The sequence below is a fragment of the Brachycentrus maculatus genome, unplaced genomic scaffold (assembly GCF_059751285.1).
Source record: "Brachycentrus maculatus isolate JH-2025_06_01 unplaced genomic scaffold, ASM5975128v1 h1tg000257l, whole genome shotgun sequence".
Classification (NCBI taxonomy): domain Eukaryota; kingdom Metazoa; phylum Arthropoda; class Insecta; order Trichoptera; family Brachycentridae; genus Brachycentrus; species Brachycentrus maculatus.
The window spans coordinates 1385254-1412933 of NW_028281008.1; the positions used below are offsets into that span (position 1 = coordinate 1385254).

A 27680-nucleotide genomic window follows, 5' to 3' on the forward strand; every position below is an offset into this window, starting at 1 on the left:
GAGTTCATAATAATATTCCATTGATAAGAGGAGCGAGTAGCGCGTATTCAGGTGGCGCTCGCTACCGCCGCAGGTGGAGGTCTGCCGGCTCGGGGGATGCTCCGGGTGCGTAAATTATGAATGAACGCGGATGCAGCCTTTAATCATATGCAAATGACCCCACGTGCGTCGCGCCCCCGCGGCCCGCAGCTCCGCGCGCGCGGACATCGCCCGCCACAATGGCCGCGGCGCATCGCCGGTGCCCCCGCCCGCAGGTATGCCGGCATAGTTTGGGCGTGTACTATCATTTCTCGCGTTTATTTCGGAAACAAAACGCGTAGCAAAAATAATAGACGAGCGAGAGAGCGCATCCCCCCTCCCCTTCCAGCGCCCCCCTCCCCGCGGCCCGTCCCCACGGCCGTGGATGTATTTCGGTCCGTGCGAGCGAGCGGGAGGCACGGAGTGCGCGAAGCTTTTTTCTCCTCTCTCGCTGCAGCCGTGACGCCGAGTGAAGCGAGCGCCGGGCATTACGTAGTGGGAGGTTTGCGCGGTCGGACCGTCGGACGAGCTTGCGAGTGATACGGCCAACTGGTAATGCCTCATCTCGCTCGCAATAATAATCCGCGCACGAGCGACAATAGTGTGACCGAGTAAAACGACGCGAACTTTCGACTAATATTTAAAGTTCTCGCTATCTAGAGATATTCTTCCCTTTTTGTTCGGTGGCGGGATATTTTCCAAACAATTCCGCGGGAGGGGGGCGCGGGTCGGTGCAATACCGCCAGTCGCGCGTTTCCGGAAACGCGATTCGCGCGTTCGCGGATTTTTCCGCTGCACTTTTCTCGGTGCATCCGGAAAGGCTGCGGGCGAGCGAGCGCGCGGCCCGAGCAGGACGGCTTCTCTCCGTGACGAGTTATTTTGGCAGTGATAAGGTGTAAATAGAGTGCTGCAGCGGCTGCACCGCCCCCTCCCCGCCGTGACGGACACCGTATTGATTTCTATCTGCTCCTCATTGTTTCGCTTCGATTCGCTGCACTCGATTGCGTCTTCTCGCTCCCCGCGGCGACTCTTCATTTTGCGCGAAAACACTCCAATTATTCTGCGCGCCGAGTTTCTTTCGGCGTTCTGCGATCGGTACAAATGTAATATTTCTCTATAAAGTGCATCGAATTCTCGCGTGCAGTTTACGATTGCAAAATAATTACGACTTTTCCTTCTTCGGAGGATTAACATAAAGATTTATGGGACCAAAGTATTTTTGTATTAGATTTAGTGAAATTAGAAAAGTGAATATTTGTTTTTGTTTTAAATTGAAATGATTTTATCTACCCGATATTACGATATTTAAAATCGTCTCACTTACATGACAAATAATGTTAAGTTCGGATCGGAATATAAACTGAGGGCGGATGGATATCGAAATAACTTACTGGAAACAGTATGTAACCCGCTTTAGCTTTTATCGAAATCGAGTGTTCTCCGCGCGCTAATAAACAAGTGATTCATGTTTTTGCCCGGAAACTAAAATAAACTTTACGTACAGCGTACAACCGATGCCCATTCAATTTTATAAACTTCAATGACGGCTTTATATCTTTTTTCTTTATACTAACTGACATCGCTTTAACAGTTTGCTATAATTTACGTAAACGCGTTATAACGCGCGTTTGTAAAACTTCCCGCGAAAACTCTAGAAACTTTACATAATATCTATTCTTAATTATGCGCACCGCGGAAAACATTAAAAAAATATACAGCGTACTTTTTAAATTCATATAATCTTTAAAACGTAGTTTTACGGTTGAAACTTTACTTAATATTTGTGAACATAAATCAATTTTCACATTTTACTACTGTTCTTAAATTTTAAGATAAAATCTAAAAAGGTTCAATTTAATGTTTGATTGGAACACTCGCCAATGCATTAAAAGAATTTCAATGGATTCATTTTTAATATTTTAATTTTTTACGTAGACCTTTTAGTGAACACTTGTTAATTGTTCGCACAGTGGTATTTTAACGTAATTACATTTTACACACCTTTTTCTCGGATTTCAATTAGCATTGCGTTCGCAATATAACACCCAATTATCCAAGTTTTACATAGAAACTAACTATATTAGTTTTTCATTTAACAATGACCAAAGTCGAGAGAAATAATTATAATTCAATTTGCACGTAAACCGAACATTTACGAAATTTGTATTTTATGATCATATTTTCTGACTTGTATAATGTTAATTTTGTTTTTTTGTCTCATTACAGGTGACGAAATATAATACAATCGACCATGAATAGTTTTATTAAAAATAAACAAAAAATACAATTAAATTGTATGCCAAGTATACTCCAAACGTTTGTTGTTGATAATTTTAAAAATCCTTAGTGTTTATATTCGAGTTATTATACATTCAGAGTTGAAGCTCTTACGTGTGAGAAAAAACAATTGTGAAGGAGAGGAAATACATTTTGAAAGGATATTACGAGATGAAGACGTTCAGTTAATGGTGAGATAGAAGACAGACGACCAATCGACCCGCAGCTGACGAAGCGTTGTCCAAACTGGAAGGGCTAATAATTCCCGTAAAGCTGTCGCCCTGGGCGGGCCCGAAAGACGCGGTGTCTCCATCCGTGCAATCGGCCATGGCTGCCGAACCCGGTAAGTCTTGCATTGCATATTCAATTTAGACCATCGTCAGACCAATCTCACTGTAAACCTAGGCTAGAGATAGAGCCTCATAAATGTAGTCCTACGAAAACGCAAAGTATTCCAGGCTTTGAAAAAAGCCAATCTATCCCATTTTTTGTTTGTTTTAAAATATCGTATCATACATATCGCTCACTCCTTTCAACAACATCAAATATTAAAAAACTTGATTTTTTAGGAGATCGTTTTTAAAGTTTAAAAATATAATAAAGTGGATTAAAAATAAAAATTTTACATTGCAACAAACAGATCTTTTTATGTAAAATCCGAATGTTTTTTCTCCATTTGAAAAATATTTAGTTTATTTAAACAATACATTTTCTTCAAAATGCAAAAACAATATATTCTGTCCTGTAACGGGTAAATATTAATTAAAAAATATGCCGCTTTTTCTGGGTTACAGTAAATTTTCTGGACATTCCGAAAACATGCAAAACTGAAAATTGTCGTTTTTTGATATATGACGTTGTTGAAAGGAGTGAGCGATATTATATCGTACCTACCAAATCTTAAAAACTCCGAGTTTTTAGAATGCCGACAATGTCAACAACAAAAAAATATTGCCGTTATTTACTCTTAAAAATTTATTTTGAAATGGGTAAGTTTAATGTTATTTAATCAAACTTATATAACAAATAAACAAACGAAACAAATAAACAAAATAAAACTTTTTTTAAATGTTTGTACCTACCTGAGCAAAATTAGCAAGAAAAAATGAGTTACGATAATTTATACATCGATATTACCAATTAGCCGATATTGATCAACATTTTGAAAAAAAAGTCGTTTACAGAATTCACAAGATAACATTGCAACGATCTCTTGCAAAGTACACTATTATTAAACTGATTCCGATATATTTTCCCACTAATAAAAGTTAATTATCCTCAAGGTACTCTCTATTAGCAGTATCCAAATGTTATGCAACCCCGAATGCCCTAGTCATTGTTGCCATTCCCCTTATCCTACTCATATTTCTTCTACATTTCCTTTCCCATATGGCAATAATTTCCTTCACCCCAAGTTCCTTCACTTACGTCGCCTGTATCTCGTCAAATATATCCCTCTTCTCTCTCAGATCTAGTGCGCAGGACTCATCTCACCTTGCCTTTGCGTAATTAATCAAATTAACACCGCGTCAATCCGATGCAGTGCCCTTTACGCCATTAGTGTGCAGATAGGGGTCAAGTAATGAAAGCGATTAATAACTACCCATCAATAAATAAATAATCAATTTAAATCTTGCGAATGTCTTATAAGGATGCGTGGTATTTAAACAGATTGTTTTTATTTACCTAGATACGAACGCTTTTAAAAAATATATCGACTAGATATACCGTCGCTCTCCGACTATCATATAAATTATAAAGAGAGTTTTTTTACTGCTTCATCAAAAATGTAGCTTAAATTACACTTTATATTGATTTAATAACTATTTTAAATCAATATGATAACAGATACGTAACATATTTGAATAGTTGATAACTGTTGAATGGTGCTCATTCGGGTATGACATTTAGTGAGCGCTTTATTTAAAACCTATTTCTAACTGAAATTCCTTAAAAATGTCAATTACAATTGTTTGAGAGAGCAATGAAAATACTCGTATGAGTAAATTCACACAAGTAAGTTACCTACTCGTAAAAACAGAATAGCCAATATTTCAAAGTGGCAGCACACGTTTTTTAAAAAAAGAATTCATAATACCTACAGAAATCGAAAATTACGAGGTCCTACTTTGGCTTAATTCTCTCAACGCCTCCCTATAAAAATAAACAATAATATATTTGTATACCTTCTTATAAGTTTTGTGTATTTCGAGAAAATTACATTTGAAACTATAATATTGTTTTGTTAGAGTTTTCGTTGAAAGTGAGGCTAGAAAAAAAGCTAGGAGTTTAATTTCGCGTATGTCGGGAAAAAATATTACTACCTACTACTACTAGTACTACTACCATCTCGCCGTTACCCCGCAGGGGTAGGCAGAAATGATGGAACGCCACACTCTTCTGTCCTGACATACACTCCTCGCCTCCTTCATATCCATACATCAAGTCATACATGCCTTTTGACACCACCAGATTTTAGGTTCTGATTGATCTGATCGTGCCAAGTCTTTTTCGGCCGTCATCGTTCTGTTTTCCCGCTCACATTCGCGACATATATTTTCTTAGTCATTCTCTCGTCATTTATTCGCTCCACATGTCCATACCACCTTAAATAACTCTTCCTAATATTTTCAATTATTCCTTGTTCAGCCTTACATTCCTTTCTTATTTCATCATTTTTAATTGTCATATAATGATTTTTCCACACATTCGTCTGAGGGAACGTATTTCAACAGCGTTGACTTTGCTTTCATCCTTCCTTTGCCAGTTGCATATTTCGCTCCCATACATTAGTGTCGGTACCAGCACGCCGTTGTAAACCGCTAGCTTAGCTTCCATTGACATATTTGTATTTGCAATCACTCTGTTCAAAGCACCATTTATTCTATTCCCTTCTATAATATTACTTAATAAAATGAAATCCTTTACTAGCGCTCTTGAAGCGACTGGCGGCCAGTTGCATTATACATTAGGAGAAGGTCTACGCTTAAAATCTAAATACATATCGCTCACTCCTTTCAAGAACGTCATAAATCAAAAAACTTGACTTCTCAGGAGAACGTTTTTAAAGTTTTAAAATATAATACAATATATCAAAAATAAATATCAATCCACGTATCGAACTTTTTACTGTGCAACAGATCTTTTTAGGTAAAACCTGAAGGTTTTTTCTCCATTTGAAAAATATTTAGTATATTTACAAAAATAATAGAACAATACCTTTTCTTCAAAATGTAAAAACAACACTTTCTGCCCTATGGCGGGTAAATATTAAGTTAAAAATATGCCGCTTTTGCTGGGATATAGTACATTTTCTGGGCATTTCAAAAACATGCACAACTGAAAATTGACGATTTTTGATTTATGACGTTCTTGAAAGGAGTGAGCGATATATGTACAAATTACATAAATTGTAGAATAACGATCATTCGCTTTGATTTCCCAGATTTACTTTTTCGGGACGATAAAAGTTAACTTTGAGTATAAGAGGAAATGTGACCAAAAATATCCGATGAAGAGATTATGTAAGGCTTATAAAATGCTGGTGAAGTGAAGTGAATGAAAATATTGTGATGTTTCTCAGCTTTTATGCATATGACTTGAAAGAAAAATTAAAGATTTAGAGTTGTTTCCATTCAGGCGGATTCTATTATAGATTTACTGTTTGTGAGATCTAACGTTTTCAATGATAAGAAAAATTATCATTTTGTTTACATGTTACAACTTATTATGTTTCAATACGGATAATTTATGACTTTTTTCTGCTAGTCTGCTTGTCCTGTCTGCCTTCCTATATTCCTACATTTCTTTTCTTACATTCGTTTATGGTATGCCATAAACGTCCTTCACCTAGAGCACCTTCATTTACATCATCTGCATACCATAAAATATATTCCACTCAGTAGTGAAGGTAATCAGTTTGCTTTCATAGTGCGGTGCCATGTGCTTGCGGTGCAAATACGGGTTAAAGAAAATATTATATTTACCAGTAGTATCTATTAGATTTCACTGCACCTATACTTTGCAGTGCCAAATGCACCATTGGTTGCGGATAAGGGTTAGAAGAAGTTTTAGATAAACGCAATAGTTTACTTTAGCAGCATTTTATTTGACTTGTTTTTGTGAATAATATTAACTAATTTGAATGACGCCATCTTCGTAAATCAAGGGCGCTTCGATTACGTAATCGCAATTTTGCTGTTTATGAGGCTTTCAAAATATATATTTCTTATTGGGGATATTTGTTAATGTTACAAGAATCAATGTAAGTACCTTTTTGTTTTGTAGTATCATCCGGATCATTGTAAATGCAAATACATTTACTGATATGTAGTGAAGGATAAAAGCTTACTCCTAAATCGAACGTTCCCTGAAAAGAAAAAAAATTCTAACCAAATATGTATGAAGAAAAAGACATCTTGTTACGTCGGTTATAATAATAAATTTTAGTGTTTTTCGATTCCCGTTTACAAAATAAAATGTCGTGATTATCATTATAACACGCTGCGAAAAAACGTTGTTAAAAAATGCAAATTGTTGCTTACGCCCTTGTCGATAATATGAATAGTTCAATTCTATATATTTTGTGCAATAATTTTTGTGCATAAACTTCAGAAGAGGGTGCTCGATAAATAAATTGCTGTCAGAGAAGTGGTTCGTGCTATATCCACTTGATTCGTACTATATTTGTATAATTAAAAACAAATCATTTGAACTTCAGTATCTAACAATATCCATTTTGTATATAATGTTATCATTGAGTCCTATATTATGAACATTTTTACTGTAGTTAAAACTGCAACTAATTTTTGATCTACGTGTTACGAGTATTTTACGAGCCCTATTATTACCATACTTATTTTTTTATATATCGCTCACTCCTTTCAAGAACGTCATAAATCAAAATATTTGATTTTGCAGAAAAACGTTTTTAAAGTTTAAAATAATAATACAATGTATTGAAAATAAATATCGAGCCACTTACTGAACTTTTTACTGTGCAACACATCTTTTTAGGTAAAACCTGAAGGTTTTTTCTCCATTTGAAAAATATTAAGTATAGTTAAAAAAATAATTAAACAATACCTTTTCTTCAAAATGCAAAAACAACACTTTCTGCCCTGTAGCGGGTAAATATTAAGTTAAAAATATGCCTTTTTTGCTGGGATATAGTACATTTTCCGGGCATTCCGAAAACATGCACAGCTGAAAATTGACGAATTTTGATTTATGACGTTCTTGAAAGGAGTGAGCGATATGTAGAATTTTTTTTTTGGAAGTGTCGAATAATGTTTGCAAAGGCAGTATTCTCTCCTACCCCTGTGGAAAACGGCGTGATGCTAATTTATAGGGACTAACCTAATAATAGTTAAGAGTTGTTTACAGATTTACATTAGTTCGTCTTTGTAGCGTATTAGTGAGCGCATTTCGCTACCGCGCTGAAAGTTCCAAGATCGATTAAAAGGGGTGTCTCAATAAACACCCCTGAAGCGTAGGACTGATCACCTCGCCTTCATGTAATTAACTATCAAGATGTCATAACGTCGACCTGATACAAAGCCCTACGCACCCTCGAGTACGAATTTAAATAAGAAGAAAATTTGTCTAAATCGCTGATTTTTTAGTATTTATTTAAAAAAAATTACTCGTTATATTAAAGTTTTACCTGCAGGTAGGATAGTAAATAAAGGTAGATATGAAAAATACATCTGAAACACCGAGATCAATTGAAAATAAATATTTCTTGAATTCGTTTTTGAATTGGCGGGAATCGAACCCGCGACGCCAGTTACGCAGTCGAGCAACTACCCAACTACGCTAAAGCCCTTATTGAAAGAGAATTGAATTCATTCAAAATATGGATACAATACTCTTAACATCGGCTTGGTACTTACGATTTTATTCGAATTATGTTTAATTTTCAGAGCAAAGACACGACCAGCTCCTAGCACTGCCGGTCGCGTTCTGAATTTGAGCGCTTGAGATCTCAACCTTATTAAGTGAGAAACACGTGGATAATCTGGAGCTGTCTGTGTATTCCCAAACTTTTTGACCAAAATAGTTTGGGAACACAAACTTTGCTTAGCCAAAAAAATTAATTCTCAGTTAGGTACTTAAAAAAATTATCTAATTCGACAGTCAGGATTTGTACCTAATTATTCCTTATCTATACCATCCACCTTAAAAGAAATGTTAAATTTCATAAAAATTTGGAAAGATAATTTTTTTATGATCACAGTAATAAATATTTACATATGAGTACTTTGATATTATTTTTAAAAATTATCTCAAGGTCTTTGAAAAGTCGTCGACAGAATAATATCAAGCTATGCAATAATAGCCCGATTAAAAATACATCGATGATAATCTGACAATTGGTAGGTACCTACAATGCATATTTTTTTATTGTTCTTTTTTCAAGTCAAAATTTATAGCCAATTGAGTTAAACGACAATTAGAAAATAACTACGTATCAACATAGATCTCGACATCGCCGTACGTACCAACGGGTGCGTTCCCAAACGCCTAACCGGTGATTTCACGGAGAAATGCACAAGTCTAAATAAACGGCGTAAAAATACTAAGTACAAATCGCTCACTCCTTTCAACAACGTCATTTATCAAAAAACTTGATTTTTCAGAAGATCGTTTTTGAAGTTTAAAAATATAATAAAATGTATTCAAAATAAATGTCAAGCCATTTATTGAACTTTTTACTGTGCAACAGATCTGTTTAGGTAAAATCCTAATGTTTTTTCTCCATTTGAAAAATATTTAGTGTATTTAAAAAATATATTAAACAATACCTTTTCTTCAAAATGTAAAAACAACATTTTCTGCCCAGTAGCGGGTAAATATTAAGTTTAAAATATGTCGCTTTTGCTGGTATATAGTACATTTTCTGGGCATTCCAAAAACACGCACAACAGAAAATTGACGATTTAGCCATGAACCTTTTCTACAAAATTACTTCGACTTTAGAATATTTTTCTTATTTACAAGTTTGATGAAACGTAGCTTGGTAGGTACCTACCCGTGAATCTCCGTCTTTTGTATGGATGCATATTATCTAGAAAGCACTGCCAATCTAGGGAATTTTATTATTACAACTGACAACACCAAAAAATGCCGCGGTAAATACTGTCAAATTTAGAATTCAAATTTTTCGGTTGTATGATTATGTTCGTAACTCAGAAGTACAAGTTAAGTACTCAAACATTAAAATCTTTATTTTCAATCTCACTTATGGAGATCCGGCCGTGTTGTTGCTAATTTTTTAAACAATATATTGATGGCGGAAATGAGCAAAAAGTAAAAAGAATGATTGTGTTAAAAATCTAATTTTACTGTTAAAATATGAAGGAAAATGACAATCCTAGTAATATTATAAACAAATTAGAGTATCATTTTACCCACGTTTAGCCGCGCGATTACTCGTTTACGTTTCTGAAATCGATAGTAAATCATTAACCATGCACTAACACGCATTTAAATCAAGTCATTTGTTGCCTTCTATTTCGTTTAGTGAGCGCGCGATTAACTTAAAAGCTAAGGTCATTTCGACTACATGTGAGCAAATATAGTATTTAACCTCCAAGTAGACAAATTTAGAATATGTGATCACTGATTCATTTTAAAATTGTGCAAATACATTAGTTTCGTGTTTCTGTACTGCTTACAATTGAATATTAAAAATGAATTAATGAATTTAATTATTTATCATTCAATACAATATTTCGAAGTATCCTATGTATTTTATGTATCAATATGATAATTTTATGATTGTTTCTTATTCCAGGGCCGTCGGAGCAGCAGTACTCCCTGCGGTGGAATGATTTTCATTCCGCCATCTTGTCATCGTTCAGGCATCTTCGAGATGAAGAAGACTTTGTGGATGTGACGCTTGCGTGTGATGGCTGTTCCTTTAACGCGCACAAAGTTGTCCTGTCTGCGTGCAGTCCTTACTTCAGGAAGCTGCTGAAGGCTAACCCCTGCCAACACCCCATAGTAATACTGCGGGATATTCAGCAAAAAGACATGGAGAGCTTACTGAGGTGACTAATGCATATTGACAACCCATTTCTTCTCTAGTCGGTGATTTATAGTTACAAGTCTCCTTCGTTGGACCCTGCATGTGCATTCAGAAAGTAACCATATAAAGATAGTGATAGAAAAATTTGTCCGCCTTTGTAATATAGCGGTTAATGTGTTTGCCTACTGAGCTGAGGACTAAGGTTTGATTTCAGGAAAGTCATTTAGACTTGTAATGCCTAAAACTTACTTTCCTTTACATCTAGTTCATATAATTAACATTATCAAATTCATTCGGTGCCCTATAAAACTAAAATATTGGTTAAACAAAGAAAAATGTTCATACATCTAATTCTATACATAAGTATATATTTATATTATCCACTGACACTTTGTGATGGAATTGCATTTTTAATTTATTATTAGATTAAAACCAATATTTTTAGCTTTTCCACTTTTTTTATTTGACCAGCGACCGGGTTTCGTCGTTACTGACAACATCAGACCAGTCTGATGATGTCGGTAACGACGAAACCCGGTCGCTGGTCAAATAAAAAAAGTGGAAAGCTAAAAATATTGGTTTTAATCTAATAATAAATTTAAAAAAAAAAAAAATAAGTAAATATGAAAAAACTGCAATAATTTACATATTATGATTGCTTAAAATTCATAATAATAACGCACTACATTTTTTTCCAGTAGGTGGTTTTTTTTTTTATATACATGAATATTTTATTATTATTCCAGATTTATGTACAACGGAGAGGTACACATTGGGCAAGAGCAACTAGGAGACTTCTTGAAGGCTGCACAGATGCTGCAAGTACGGGGTCTCGCCGACGTACCTACCCCCGGAATGCCCATCAATAATTTAGAGCACAAACTATCACCTGTGAGTATCACTTCATCTAATTCAAATGCAGTGTCCTTAACCATCGGAAAAATAGATATGTTATTAACACGTTGACTGCAACGGCAATTTTCAGAATTCCGGTCTAAAATGCCGATATCATTTACAATAAACATATTTTTTTACTTCTCTATTATGAATACATTTTTTATAATCATATTTTCTGTTCATGTAAGCCAGTGTTGATTTTTTATTCTCTTCCCAAAAGCCATTTATCCATATTAGCACTGATGTACTACGAATTTTGCAGCAAGTAAACATAGTACGAGATAACTCGTAGTCGGCGTACTTGCAAAGAAAGCTGTCTACGAGTTATCTCGTAGTTGGCAGTCAATGGCGTAGAAATTAATGTGTAGGGTTCAATTCCTAGGGGTTCAAAATAAATGTCAGGTTGTTCACTGTAATGTTTATTGAATATGACCCTGGATTAAACCCTGACGAACAGAAATAATCATTCGCAATTTTATAATTAACACATTGTTTGCGGGAAACGCTTAAAAGCGTATTTTACATACTATTGTTAAATAGACGCTTATAAGCGTTCTATTTGCTTACCTTTGATTGTGAAATATTTATTTTATTTTTAATTAACTTCGTTTAGTAAAGAAAAGTTTAACATGGAATTATTCTTCTATTACAGTCCTCAACAAGTCTTCCTTGGCCAGAAACTACGCACAACAGATCGCGAGAGAGGAGTCGTTCACGAAAAGATGCTTCTGGTCACTCTCCGCCACCTCCCAAACGTACTCGATCGTCGGATCTCTACCAGGCACAGCTGAGGAATAGGTACTTTTTTAAACTTTTGTATCTGACATATTATTAAATTCTAAGGAATTTTTCCATCGCTTCTTTTCTATTTCTGTAAATAAATTTATTAAACTAAAAATGAAAAGAGATACTCTAAGAAAGAAAATATATGTTCGGAGAAGTAAATATTTGCCATCGAGGAAAAAGATGATGAATGAAAGTAGGTACTTTCATAAGAACCATCATTATTATTATTATTGTTTAAACTATACGTAAACCTACGTAATGAAAGAAACTTTAATTATTTAATTTGTTAATGTATAGCTGAAAATGAAAGAGGAAATGACTATAAAAATACTGTGGCGTAGTTAGGGAGGCCTTCGATGAGCTGAAACTGGCATTGTGTGTGTAAAAATATTAATTTTCAGTTTTTTTTCTTCAAATCTTCCACATCTTTACTATCCAACCTGCAGATTTGCTTTTAAAATAGAGGCTTATTCCTTTTTTAAATAGTTATTGCAAATTAAAATTTTAAATTTGGAATATTTGTAAACACTTGTCTTCATAGACAAATACACCAATCATTGGAAGTAGGTACTTGTAATCTTTTAGGAACCATAGTGTTTTTTTTTTTTTAATTATGAAATATTCTAATTTTATTAAATTTTTAGGGTTGAATCACTTACTACACAAAATCATCATAGGAGTCCAGATAGATCGCTAAACAATGGATTGGATTTAAGAGACTCACTTTTAGGACAGGCGTTGGAAGGAGGGCCACCATCACACCCAAACAATATTATGGTATGTTTTTAAAAAATATTTTTATTTTATAGTGTAATTTTCATAAATTCCAGATCCATATCTAAAAATAGGGGAATGTTAAGGAACTATTATATTTAAAAGTACAGTAAGACCAGGGACTGTACTTTTACACACTATTTTAGTATTACGCGGTAGTTTTGGGATATACCAAAATTGATTAATAAATATTACCCCAAAATCATGCTCAATTTTGTTGCTTTAATGCTTGCATGTAATTTCGTAGTGTGTTTCATTTCAATACAGTTTGTGTTAAAATTAAAGTATTTATGTGTTCAAAAGTTTCTCTTGCTGTTGGAACTTATTGGAACATATGCTCCGGATTAAATATTCTTTTTCTGTAATAATAAATGATTTACATGTAAATTTTAATGTCTTCTTTATTTTTAGAAAATGAACTCTGATAACTCCCTTCAAGCACAATCAACCGGAGAGGATTCCTCATCTGATGCGGCGCTGAGCGACACGGAAATGGACTTACCTCCGAGACATGCACCCCTACCGAAACAAGAACCCCAAGACTATTGCGGAGATGACGGTGGAATGATGGGTCACAATGGCAGTATGATGGACCAACAGAGAAATCCTAACTTTCCCGGAGCCCTATTGGGGTTACAAGGTATAGACTAACAAATATTGCAATAAAAAAGGTTATTGAAGAGTGCAGGGCATTACTGCTTTCTGGGAAAAGAAATGGAGGATGAATACAAGGTTTTATATCAGGGGAAAAGGAGAATAGCATCAACAGTTAGCGCACTGGAGGTTGCATACTTGTACTAACGTGTATATGAAAGAGTTCCGTTCCAAGAACTTGTTCACATTTTTAATTTCTCTATTTCCATAGCATAAAGTATGAGTTACTATTTACGAAATCCTGGTTTTTATTCAGCAGGGTCAAAATAAATGCAAGTAATTTGTTTTATTCACCTCGCTTTCTTAAAATTAACAACCAAATATTACTCCACTCTATGGATACCATTAACATCACTAACTGACCTAGCCCATTCTGATATGGCACCACCAAATTTAAGGTTTTAAATTATCTGAAATATTATATTTTATAAATGCAAACATAAGTTTTGCTCTTAAATTTAAAATTTTATTACTTTTCTAGTTTTACAATTAACGATGTACAATAGACTCTAGATTTATTGGGATGGATGATAAAAAAATCCTGGTTTAACAATTTCCAAGTTAATCAACAACAACAAAAAGTACAATTCTGTAAATATCTGTATGTACATGAGGTTAGATCAGTGTGTGTACAAAATATGACAAATGTATCAGAATTACATTAGTCGGCTATATGAATTCAAGATAAAGAAGACTGTTTAACAAACACACTTGACATTGTGACAGACACAAACAGCCAAATGTTGCTGTAAAACTAAATAACATTAATTTAATTTTTTTTTTAAATCCCGCTTCAACTGCTTCTAAGTCAAAGCGATCGTAGTAAATCAAGAGTCTGATCCTACTAAATTGGGTGTTTTATTAATGTGAATCTAAATATAAACAGATCTATTATTAATGGTAAGTTTGTGTTAAAGGTTTGCTTCCCGGACCCTCTGGCATGCACGGAACTCCGGATAATTTTGGTAAGTTTAATTGTGTATTAAATTAATATGAGCCAGCATGATTTTTCCACAAAATTTGTCTCTTTCTATGCTACTAATAACATAAATTTCAAACAAATTACGACATAATAATGTACATATTTTTTCAATTATGGAGTAACAAACAAAATAATATTTGAGTTAAATTTTGATATTTTTAGAGACAAATTTTGAAAATGAGTAAAACGCATATCGCTTTTAATATCCATATATACTTTTTAGAACCAACATTGGTTTGAGTTGTGAATGGGTTTGCTATCTATAAGACATATAACCATGATAAGAATGTAAATAATACTAAGCAAAACGAATCGAACTCAATAATATAAATGAAGAAACAGGAAATATTTTGTACATTGGAAAATTATAACTAAGTATAACTTGTGTTGAATTTTTACGAAAATTTTGTTCAACTTGTGAAAGTGGATTTATCAAAATGTTAAATATGATACACCCGATGGGTGGCAGGGAGAGTGACTAGTGTCGGAACAGGTTGAACGGTGTGGAGTTGTGATAATCATGCGGTGTCCGTCTGCCGCAGGACACGACTGGACGGGGGGAGCCACGAACCCCGCGGGACAGGGGGCGCCGCAACAGGCGGCCGGCCTTATGGGCTCTGCCTGGCCACAGCCGCACCTGCAGGCGGACCAATTCTACGCCAAGTACCCCGCGTACCCGGATAACTGCCAGCCGCCCAACCAGGCCAAGCCCAAGTGCCCCGAGTGCGGAAAGGTCTACAGCAATAACAGCAACCTCAAGCAGCACATCGTCAACCTCCACTCCACGCCTAGCGAGATCTTCCATTGCAATATATGCTCCAAAGGATTCAAGACCCGCCAGTACATGCAAATACACATGCTCTCCATGCACGGCATACGCCAACGAAAGAACTACGACTCCAACTCCTCTTCGCCATCCATATCGTAATGAATGCCTCCGCCGGTCGCTGCGCAGACGCGATGGTCGGCCCCGCCTTATTGCTAGTTTACGTACGCCCGCTGGCGTTGACGCGGAGAACCCGCGGAGATTAGCCGCCGGCTGGTGGCCGAACCATAGTGATAAATGTATGCATGAGTATGGCACATGCGATAGATGTATATTTGCATGAAGATAGAGTATAATAAGCGGGCTGGAGAGAGTGACTAACAGCCGCCTCTGTGTTGCAGGGGCGGCAGTGATGGGCGGAGTGGCGTGCTACCGGCCGCAGTGCCCCGTGTGCGGGCGCGTGTACTCGTCCACATCCAACCTGCGCCAGCACGTGCTCAATGTGCACTCCCAGACGGACCGCGAGCAGTGGCACGGCTGCCAGCACTGCGGCAAGAAGTGCAAGACCAAGCATTACCTCATCAACCACCAGCTGCAGGCGCACGGCATACGCCAAAGGCAGTCCACATAGTATTGGCCGTGATGGTCACGTCCGCATTTAAGTGAAAAACAAGGCTGATTAGAGATTAAAGGGAACTACCGGTTCGGAATGGAGACATTTAACCGAGAAGTGAAAGTGCCAGTATTAAGATGTGATAGCTATTTGTTCTCCACAAAAGACTACAATTTTCTACTATTTTTTTCTTCTTTGAACTAATAGTGGCTGTATAGAAAAATCATAATTTTATGCATATACTATTCGTAAAAATAAAATATCTCCAAAATTATTCATTCTAGTAGTAGCACACAAAGGTGTTACCTAATATTAAGATTATATTGATTTGCTTTTATTACTTTCAAATTGAAAATTTGACAAGGACATAATCGCTAGTTAAATATTTGTAAGAAATAAGGAAAATGATTTATTGGATACTTTAAATTCGGCAATCGTCTCTACCCTATTAGTAAACAAGTAAAACGATCCAACCCGATGGAGGGCGGGGTGCATTGTGGGGATTGAATATGTTTATCCCTGCAATAATCAGTAATGAGTTTAATATCGGCATTACAGATGCCGCGGTTTTGCCGAGGGATTCGACCGCCCCCCAGCTAATAAAAGCCGAAATTGTCGAGTCCCCGTGTGAGTCCCTTACGCAGAAACCAATGTCCCCATATATCAACCAAAGTTTTAATTATTTAGAAAGTGAGATTGTCAAAATGTTGACAAACGGGTCTGCGAGAAACGACTGCGTATCTAAGCGATATAACACGAAAGAAGAGCTGAGCTGTCCGCTGTGCGGGGCAGTACTAGCTTCGCCGACAGAGGCTCGGCACCACATCGACCTCCACTACCCCCGAGACAGCCCCCTCTGTCCCGTGGTCGCCTGCGCGAGGCTCTTCGCCCACCCCAACTCCGTGAGAAACCATATGCGAATCAAACACCCCCAGCAGTGGGACAAAATGAAAACGCTGAAATGGAGCTGCGGATGGAGCACTTAAAAAAATAGCACCGATTGCGAAATAAAATTATATCACTATGTATTACTTAAACGAGATTATATAGGAGTAGAATAAACTATAAATAAGATGCTTCTGAAATGAAATATTTTTAATACATACTCGAATTATCATATTGCGAGGTCGACATAAATTATTAGACTTTTTTCTATTGTTAGTTTGAAAGCTAATTCTCTGAAATATTTTCAATGATACCTATATGAAATAAATTATTTGCTCTTAATATTTTTTGATTATAGTTACTACTCAATTAAGAATCCCATAATCAAACCAAAAGCTGTTGATATTTTAATTTGTATAAATTTTAAATGAAAAAAAAATTTGGTCTCATAGTTGGAATAGATAAGAATTTACAGGATCATCCTGTTAGTTTTGAATATCAAATAAGATCTGAAAACATAGTATTATACTTTAACTTATAAGCATAGTGTTTGAAAATTAATAAACGATTTTATAATACTATGTTTCTCCCACCGTGATAGATCTCAAAAGAATTAGTCAATGGTTTTCTTAAGAATATTCTCAAGTTATTTTACGAATAGATAATAATACTTTTTCTATTATTATTGAAATTTTTTACTGTATTGTTTTATTACCAAATAATATTTTTTGACTGATTTTTCATTGTACGTAGATTATAAATATATATTTAACATACATATAAATATTATATTTATGAAAAATTTAATAAGATTAGATCTGTCATAGGGACATCGTTGCGCTATATTATAACTAAGCACTTACTAAAACTATTTTAGAAAACCTTTTAGGGTTACTGTTTAAAAAAATAAGCAAAACAAAATGTTCCTCATCTCTGTCAAACAGAGCATTTACTCCTATAAGATGTATGTCATATTAAAAACGCTTTTACTGCATGTGTGTAACATAATATATTATGTAAATATTGACTGTACCTTCGACAAGGACATGATATATTATCTTGATTTATATTGTCAAATACTGAATAAATCTGCCAAAATAATACATCTTGTTTCATTAATTGATTCGGCAGTTACTTTGTTGTAATAAATATACATTTTTAATTTAAGTTTTACTTTGTAAATACCACTATTTATCAAAATCTATTGTGACACGTATTCCGGTGCATTCCGCAGCATTTTCAAATACCGTATGCGAAGCTAAGTCTAAATTTGTGTTCTTGGGACGTTGAAGGATGAAGACGGTGTTTGAAAATGACGGGGAATGCATTGAAACATGTATCACAAAGATTTTAATAAATAGTGATATTTACCAAATAAAACGGAAATTAAAAATATATCTTGTGTTTGAATGATTCGTTTTGCAACCCTTTCCTTATTATTTTCACATTAAGTTTCATTTTGCAACTAAACATGGTATATGTATTTTAGTAGGCAAACATCCTCACAAAAGTTAGTGGTTTATTTTTTTAACAACCCTTCATGATTAGAGTACATATCACACTGATAAAAATAAGAAATTGAAGAAAATGGTTATTAGCGTTTCAATGTGGATAAAAGTACCTACTTGAATAAAAGTACCTACGTGGATTAAAGTACCTATTTAACTTGTTTTATCACAAAATTATAATATACCTTTTGATGGCAGTATCCCGAAGGTCGTTGGATATGTTGAGAGTGAGAGCGACTGACCCTCGGCCGTGCCCGAAATGTGGCAAAATCTACCGCTCGGCTCACACACTTCGCACACATTTAGAGGACAAACACACTATTTGCCCGGGTTATCGGTAAGTCCTACTCGTATTATGTTTTCTAGCGATGCTGCTCAAATGCATTACATCATTCAATCTGTCCATCTACCACATCAATTGTCCAAGATTTGGCTAAAATGAGTTATGATGCTTTTTTTCATATTCATTAATGAATTCATCATGATTTTGAAAATGACCTCAAAATACTAATGCTACTACTACTAACCCTTAACTGCAACTATGGTGTTTAGGGCACCGTATTAAATTGACACAGTATTGTATGGATCGTAAATTATATAAGGCAAGGTCAGTCTTGCGCTTTAGGTACCGGTCTAGGGTGATATTAAATAAATAAAAGAATGGAAAATCTTTTGCGTTATTGTAAAATATTGTTACGTGTGTATTGAATTTTTCCACCTCCGTAGTTTAGTGGTTAACGCATCTGATAATTGACATGGTCTGGTACCTCACCATGGCTTTATACAATTAACAATCAAAGTAATACTGTTTGGATATCATGTGGTGCCCTATGTACCATTAGGTATAGATAAGGGTCAGAGGAAGAAGATTTTTGGGTAACAGTAAATCTATGAAAATGTTGAATATCATCATGACAGTTTACCGTCTATAAAAATGCTGAACATGTCTTCATCATGTTCTGGAAAATGATAATTTAATGCCAAATAAATGAGGTGAAGTTTAATGAAATATTTTTACAAGACAAATTTATTCAGATTTATATATATCGTTGTCATACAGGAGAACGTGACCAACTAACAAAACGTAAAATGTTGAGGAGGGCCGTTTAAGTCACTTTTGCTGGGCAAGAAAATAAACATCAATCCAGTTAGTCATTTTTAACAAGTCAATATATTATACTTCTAAGTTTAAAATCCTTTGGGATTTTTTTCAGGGCAATATTAAGCTAGTAAGTTATCAAATAGTCAGTGATTACGTTTTTGTAAAAAATGCACTTGGTCACTTTCTCCTGTATGACTACGATATGGACTCATAATGAATCTATTTAATTGTTTTAATTTCTACTCAAATCATTATTAAAAAATGTAGTTATTCTAAATATAGCTGACAAATTTCCAAAATATTTCATTTAAAAAATGTATTTTAAGTGATTAGTGTAATTTTATTTGCTAAAAAAATAATCATCAATATTAGATAAATAAATAACATCATCGTCTTTACTGTACCATTATTCTTTTAGGTGTGTATTATGTGGAACAGTAGCAAAGTCACGCAACTCCCTCCATTCTCACATGTCCCGCCAACACAGAGGAATATCTACTAAAGATTTGCCGGTGCTTCCTATGCCCAGCCCCTTTGATCCGGAACTAGCGAGCAGGTAAACAATAATATCAATTTTAGTAATTTTTAAATAAAATACATTTGTGTTAAAACTAGGAAGTTGTGAGAGTGAGCTGGAGAGCCTATAAATTTAGACTCGGAGCCTGTGACACTAATCACGGATTAATAACCTGACAATAATTATGTAATATTGGGTGTTTTCTCGGCATTCAACTTAAATGTTTTTATCTACCTGTTTTGGGAAGCACTAGTCTTTTTAATGATTGAACTGCCTACAGTAACACCCGAATAGTGTATATTTACATTAAGCGTCAAATTGCATCCATATGCTAATAGCAATATGTTTTAAGACGTAGTTCTTATAAATTCTAATAAAATTATAATTATAATTCTAATAAAATTACAGCAGATTAATATCATTATGACACATCTATTTTTCAATAGGAACGTAATAATTTATATTGATAGTGGTATTATAAATTACCTACAAAATGACAATTTCGAGAGGCATGAAACCTGTGATGTAACAGTTGTTGCATTATCACAATACTTCATACAATCATATATACCAGTGAATATGTATCCACTTTTGTGGTTGGATCTATAAGTATCTTTCAGTTAAAAATCTCAACACATGGCTCGGAAAATGTTGGACTATTTATTTTTGTTAATAACATCCGCCTCCATAGTGTAATGGTCAGCACGCTCGGCTACCATACTGGAGGTCCTGGGTTCGACCAGGGGGGGTAAAATAAATATAAGTGACATTTTTACTCTAATATTACCCTGGACTGGTATCTGAAGCGGAGGCCTGATCATCTTTCCTTCATGTATTAACGATCAAGATAACACTGCATTTATATAATAAACATTTAGCATTTGGGTAATGAATTCAGTTACTACATGAACTTACAGATAGCTCCCTTGATTTGAACTTGATTTGTACGTATTATATTTCAAATGTGATATAATTTCAAAATCAGCTTTTTTCATTCTAGATTGCTAGCGAAGGCGGGGGTGAAGATCTCCCCGGCAGAGCTGAGGGCGCGGGCCTCCCCCACCGGTCCACGCAGGTCTGACGTGAAGTTGGACGCCAAGAGCGCCCACTCCGCAGCCTCGGAGACCAGCTCCCTGTGCGGAGACAATGACCCCGAGGACTTGACCATCACGCAGCACAGATACGACATGCTCCCCATGTCTCCACCTCCAAGTAAGTAGATAATCACTTTCAAACTCGACAAAATCATACCTCATTTATTAACACTATTCATTTTCGTAATAAAAGCAAATCCTTACAAGTATTATTTAAAAACAATATCGACAAAGTGATACTTTTTTTAATGGTACAGTACTGAATCACACCTCACAATGTAAATTGCCATAATTTTTTTGACATTTAAAACCTAAAACATAAAGTAGTACAAACTCTAAATTTTGTCAATGTCAATTTGGACATTCTTATTCAAAATTAACATATAATATTTTTATGTATGTATTTATTGAATTGGCATTTACTTTTTAGAAATTAAGGTTGGATTAAAATTTATTTGTTTATCTGTATTTATGCATTTTTGAACTGTGGTAAAAAAAATAACACTTTATATATAAGGAATAATTTATTTTCATAGATTTTTTCAGCTCCGAAAACTAACAAGGTAAAATTGCAAATTGTCCACATCTGTGTGGTTCATTTTTCTAAACAATTCAACTAATTTTTCTTAGTTTTTGTTTCAGCCATGAACCATAATTCTAACACCACGATAACAAAGGTGCCTGCAATTAAAGCGATAGCTGCCAAAAGCATAGATTCTATAGCCCAGAACTTAAGTGGAAAACAGGAAGACTATCCGGCTGCATTAGGCGGATCCGCTATACTGGATACTTATCTACAATTCATGGCTGAGAATACCTTTGGTAACATTTCTTAAATACTCTTCATAAAAATATTCAATTCTCTCCCTCTCCTCCTCGACTCCTTACCCGATGCTACTACCTATGTTCTCCTTGTTTTCATTAATTGATACCTTCATAAATATATAATATTCTTATTTTGCGATCATTTGTACGGCAACTCATATGTATTTTTGAAATTTTCGGTTTTATGTTTGTACACACTATTTACTCAATTATTTTCAACATTTATATAAGGTATAAATTTTAGTTACTGGTTGATTGGAAGATACTGATTCATATATCATAGCAATAAGCCGATACATATTTATGTTGTACAAGAAGTTCAAAAATGTAACTATAAATAAATTCAAAGTCACGCGTGTGCTTCATTTAAAATGTTTGTTTGAACAGGGATGGGGATGTCGCAAGAACAAATAGCCGCCATGCACGCGGCCAAGTTGGCACAACTGAACGCTCTGGGAACGCAGCTGGAGGGGAAGAAGCTCATCTCGTACGCCAAGCTCTCCCCCCCTCCCCCGGGCCCGCTCCACCACCACTTCCTGGAGCAGATGCAGCACTACACCAAGAAGGACCACCGAGGGGACGAAGCGCTCGACCTGGGCAAGGAGAGAGACAGGGAGAAAGAAAAGTCTCGCCACAGAGAAATTGTGGAAATAGACATAGACAAAGAAATCGAGGAATCCGACCAGAACAGGAATACCAGGAAACTAGACAGCGAACGGAATGACTACGACAAGCGGGATATCTCGCGAGATGATTTAAGAAACGACAAGAGAGACAAACACTTCGGGGACAGCAGTGAACAAGAAGATGAGGAGTACTCGGACGAAGATATGCAAAAAGATTGTGAATGAATGTAAAAACATTATTAGATTGGAAAATAATGTAAACAGTATCTCAAATCCTATACATATTTTAAAAGTTTATTTATCCTTAAGAAATCTTCGATATTATTTATCCCGATTAGGGTTTTTTTTAAACGCCATAAGGTATATTTAGTTATTTTTTAAACATTGATTTCTAGAAATACAGATTTGAAATTTTATTATTACAAAATATATAATATTTAAGAAATATATTATATATGGGATTAAAATATTAGGTACTCGGTCGGAACTCGGTTTGGTTAAAGTCTCCGAGTGCTGTAATATGATTATATTTATAATATGGGAGTATTTGAACTGTTAGCATTTACGTGAAACGCATTTTAGAAATCAAGGGTAAACCGTTAATATAATATAAGAACCTTTATTATAAAATCCAAAATTGTACCTACATGCATAGTTTAATTTTTACCGTTTTCGATGTTAAAAAAAAATAATAAAAATATACAGATTTTATAGTTCATATTGATGTTAATCGGAAGACTGTCAGAGCTTCTCATCAACTAGTGTTTTAGACGTTGATATGTTATCTTCGTTCGTGCCATGACTTTTTTTAAAATAATTTTATCGTTAAGGTGTTAAGATAGATTTTTCAATGAATTTTTTTTAAATACGATATTCTATTGTATGCATATTTTATTGCATAATGTGTATGTTTTAGCATACATGAATTCCATCCATCTACCTCAAAGTACTGTAGTGTTAATGAAAAATATTCCTCCAAGATAAAAACATATAATTCCATCCAACTACCTCATAATGTGAATTTTATTCTTTTTAAATACTAAATGAAATACATATATAATTAGTCCAAGTATTGAATAAGACCAACACGCGATTCCTACATTAGGTTAATGTTATTCCAAACCCCATACCTCAACATATTGCCTCGTAGATGTTCCGTGTCTTTACTATAAGACCCTCGACAAATTATAAATTACAAAGTATACGAAACAAAACCCTGGAGCTTCAAAGTTATACAAAGTCACTAACAGATATCACTACCACCCGACAGTGTTTACCGGGCTTTAAATATATGAGATAATATTTTACGGCGTATCAAATAAAACCGTTTTTATACATTTACAAATACCATAACTTATCACACTAAGACTAAACTAAAATATACAAGTTGTGCGCTGAAGCATTAACTTAGCTGTAATCGTATGTAATAAAAACTTATTTGGAATCCAGCAAGATACCGCATACGGTTATCGAGGTGTGATTGAGTATTTGTGTTCAGAACAGTGACTCTAAAAAATACAAGATTTTGGCAACGCGTTGACGTCTCATCCTCTGTAGGTGAATCATCATAGTATACTATAGCATTAAAATAAATATTTTAATAACAAATGTTTTTAAATGGTTGACAGTGTTTAAATAATGTACTTAACATATTTTTGATATCATCGCAAAAATTTCAAAATCCTTATAGTACAATATAATTACCTTTCGTATACTGTAGTAGATTTGTGTCTTATATACAAAATTATGTCTAAGGGTGTATATATCTATCAGATACAACCATCTCCGGCAACATTTTAGTAATAGCTTAAGTGTTTGTGTTAAATGTTGATATTTACATCTTTGATTTGTCAAAAATATTATTTCAATGTGCTTTAATAGGGATACTTTAGTATTTTCCCCTTTTAATCTTATTAGTATTTCAGATTTGGTTAAAAATGTAAATTTAAAGCTGGGTGTTGTAAAAAATTGTCCCTTTAACAACCGTTTTGTTAACAGTCAATATCATTTGATACAAAATTGATACCTCATTAGTAATAGAAGTCTATATATTTTAACACATGTAATAAATAAGTTACCATATTTCAAATGTTAAATCAGCCATATTTGCCAGATTTTCAGATTTATTTACACCATATTTATAGTAAATGGAATTATACTTCTACTTTTAGTGAATACATAGATAAATAGTGAGGAAGTTTTTTTTTAAAAAGCTTGATTGGAATTGTCAAAATTAAATACATACCTCTCAAGGTTTAGTATAAGAAATGTATACAAATGAAAAGTATATGAGTGCAGGTACTATCGTGATACCAGTCGTCGCTTAAGGCTCTGGTCAACTTACGAGTAAATCGCTAATTTAAATAGAAGGGTGGTTCAGAAAAAATGAAGGCATCAAATTGATACGTAGATATATTTACGAAGATGGAATTCCCTAATGAAAGGCACCTGTATGATATTACTTGTCAGTTGGCCAGCACTTTTAGGATAGTGTGTTTTGAAAGCTTGTTTAGTAAATTTTAACAATGGAAATGAATGTTTTCATCATAGTCCTCCACAGTTATTATTTGCACACAAATCAACTTGCATTAAGTGTTCTTGGATGGATTGTAATTATGTATATTGTAATTATCGTGCTACAATTTTATTTACTTAAGTTGTTTCGATAAATGTTGAACGTAATTTTGTTATTACGAATTGTGTACTTATACCATTTTGTATATAAAGAAAATTTAAAAAAAAAATGAAGGGATTCAGTATCAAAAAATTAATTATTTGATTTTAAAGGTGCTTAAACCGTTTTATTTTATATTGATAAAATAGAGCTACTTTTTACACTTGTGAATATTTTATTGAGTTTCTTAAAGTCCAAGTTTAGTATTGATCAAGTATGTATACTAGTAGATGTCTGAATTGCTTAATTGACTGGTTTAAAAAAATATTATTAGATCTGGTTACAAATTTGGGATTTGTTATATCATAGCCATACTAAGTGTGATATTTTCTCTATTTTGTAAGGTTTTAACATCTTACGCATTTACATTGTTTTTAGATAAAACTGTTCTAGCCCCAATTATGTTTCATAGTATAGTCTGGAAAATGTGTTTATCGGTGTATTTTAAATGTTATCCATTTTTAAGAATGAGTCATTAAATTTTTTTATGTCTTGATTTTATAGTAAATTAGTAAGGATTGTATTGATCTTACCATGCGAGCTTAAAATATTGGTATAATATAACCATACACTGTATATAGTACTTCCCAACAACGTGCAAAACAAAATAAAAGGGTAAATATTAAGGATTACATTTCATCCTTCCCTGAAAGTGTATGCTAAAAATTTAAATGCCATATCTGAAAAAATATTGAATTCTCATTATTTTACGCCGTATACTGAATGCCGCGTTAGTAAATCTTATACGAGTTATTATGAAAATATAGTGCTTAGTATTTTAATATAGCGCTGTAACAGAAATATTAGGAAAAGAGATTTTCCACATTTTAGAAGTTAACTGTTGAGGGACGAGGTGCCTTCTAAAATTATTATGAATCAGCCTGAATACACCGTTTCACGAAGCCACTTTGTGATGAAATGAACATCGGTACGAAATGTTAACTGAAACGTTTACGCGAGAATGTACGATTGCGTGCCTTAAGAGCAGCTAATCGCCAACACAAACCATGTTAGTCAGGCGTCTTAAGTTCCTAAATACTTGCTCCCTATAATGGTAACTGTTAAGTATGTATATACATTTTACCATTAATTGTTTTATTTTTAAGCATACATAATACTAGTTTTTATAGTATAAATTAACAATGATACAATTTTTAATATTATACCGCATAATAATTTTATCCAACTAAATTAATGTTAAATTGTCGTGAATTATGTGTAAATGTTACATCTTTGTCTTATTTGAAGAGATCCAGTCATTTCTTATTCTGCTGATAGCTTTTGTTTATTTTCCTCGGTGGTCATACGTATCAGGAAAAGTTATTTCGGGTGCCATATAATACGCTATCCATATTTTATAGGACTGACTTCGGTCACTAATCCCAGTATCTCCATTTGTACGATGAGAATTGCATAAAATGAAGGAATAGAAAGCAGTTTCTCATGCTTTATTCAAGAGTCAGTGGTTATGTTTATGTAGATTAGGCCACTGTCCGGGCCAGTACAATTTTATTTAAAATTTGATATGGTAAACTGAGCTTAGAGTACATTCACTCATTCACCAATGCACTAGAATAAAAGTCGTACTGGTACTTAATACATTTAGTGAATATAGATGAAATAGGAAAAATTATAAATATTTAATAGAATCTCTTATTCAGTTGTGACGGAAACAATGTCCTTTAGCAAATTGTACTTACGTACTATGTCGAGTGATGACTTTGGGAATGTCATTTTGTACTTTTTTAGTTCCGTGTATTTATTCTATTTGTTCCTATAATTTAGATACTTTAACCACTAACCTAATAATTATGTTTTGTTTTTTTTTTACATCAAGCTTATTTTTCTTATCAATTATTTCAGAACTTGCCATAATATTGTTTTCTTTAAAATAAGGATATTACATTGTGTATTGCTTGAGTTGATTTATATTAAATAAGTGTTTAAAATGTTCTAACATTCTTTTATTTTCTACAAATCCATTATGTTTCCCCTTTCTTTTCCCCCATTTTAAATGGGAAGGAAATAAATGCTAATGTTTTAATACATTTTTATCAGTTAAAACATTAGTTCTTCGGACACGTTGCGCGTGGCAATGAGCATAGCCTGGAATGAATAGCACATAAAGTGTTTATTTCCTTCAACAAGTTAACCAACATTTATCTCTTTTTCTTCAGGATATCATTACAAAAAATAAAATAAAAAGAAAACATTTAAATACCTATTATTTACTTTTCTCTTTAGTGGTATAAACAAAGGAATAAGAAGTTGTTTTTTACCCAGATGAATAAACCAATTTTGTTTTTTTTTCCCAAATTCAGATTGTAATAATTTATGATAAAATAATAATAAAGTGAATTTCAATTCAGTTAATAAAGTTAGAATATCCAGAAGGTAAGTAATTCCCATATTAATAATTTAAAATGCTCTTCGCAATAATTAGCCACAAAAATCAGAATATTATATAAAAGCTTAAATAAATACAATTTAAATACATGTTAGAATTCAATCAAGAATATAAAAATTAAAGTCAAGTTGTCATTTTGATGTTCGAAATTGGTCACAAAACGTGGAATCTGAAACCAAGTATGTATGTAAGTAAAAACAATAATTAGAATATCTGAATTATTTTTTATTGTTTTCAATCATT

At 34.0% G+C, this 27680-nt stretch overlaps 1 protein-coding gene and 1 long non-coding RNA gene across 7 annotated transcripts; both read left to right on the plus strand.

Annotated features, from left to right (window-relative positions):
• The first annotated feature begins 411 nt into the window (after window positions 1-411).
• Window positions 412-26983, plus strand: ab (BTB/POZ-zinc finger protein abrupt). 6 transcript variants are annotated; one of them, XM_088265712.1, is made up of 13 exons: window positions 412-570; window positions 2245-2638; window positions 10094-10349; window positions 11074-11218; window positions 11877-12022; window positions 12655-12787; window positions 13196-13424; window positions 14356-14403; window positions 18391-18529; window positions 19713-19850; window positions 20797-21023; window positions 21548-21727; window positions 22118-26983. In XM_088265712.1, exons 2-13 carry the CDS (start codon window positions 2623-2625, stop codon window positions 22579-22581), a joined length of 2121 nt encoding a protein of 706 aa, XP_088121838.1. In that variant the 5' UTR covers window positions 412-570; window positions 2245-2622; the 3' UTR covers window positions 22582-26983. The 6 variants fall into 6 exon arrangements, with proteins under 6 accessions (XP_088121838.1, XP_088121837.1, XP_088121836.1 ...); XM_088265711.1 differs by having other exon boundaries at window positions 413-1121; window positions 21536-21727; XM_088265710.1 differs by having other exon boundaries at window positions 413-570; window positions 21536-21727.
• On the plus strand, window positions 15366-16494 carry LOC148306043 (uncharacterized). Its single transcript, XR_015838067.1, has 2 exons — window positions 15366-15485; window positions 15588-16494. It is a non-coding gene; the product is annotated as an uncharacterized LOC148306043 (long non-coding RNA).
• Window positions 26984-27680: the final 697 nt, after the last annotated feature.

Bases quoted from the DNA above. Each gene is read 5' to 3' on its own strand.
- ab (XM_088265711.1), top strand. The intron at 14,404-18,390 runs GTAAGTTTAATT...TTTTGATGGCAG, and splicing joins CGGAACTCCGGATAATTTTG to TATCCCGAAGGTCGTTGGAT. The intron at 21,728-22,117 runs GTAACATTTCTT...TTGTTTGAACAG, and splicing joins CATGGCTGAGAATACCTTTG to GGATGGGGATGTCGCAAGAA.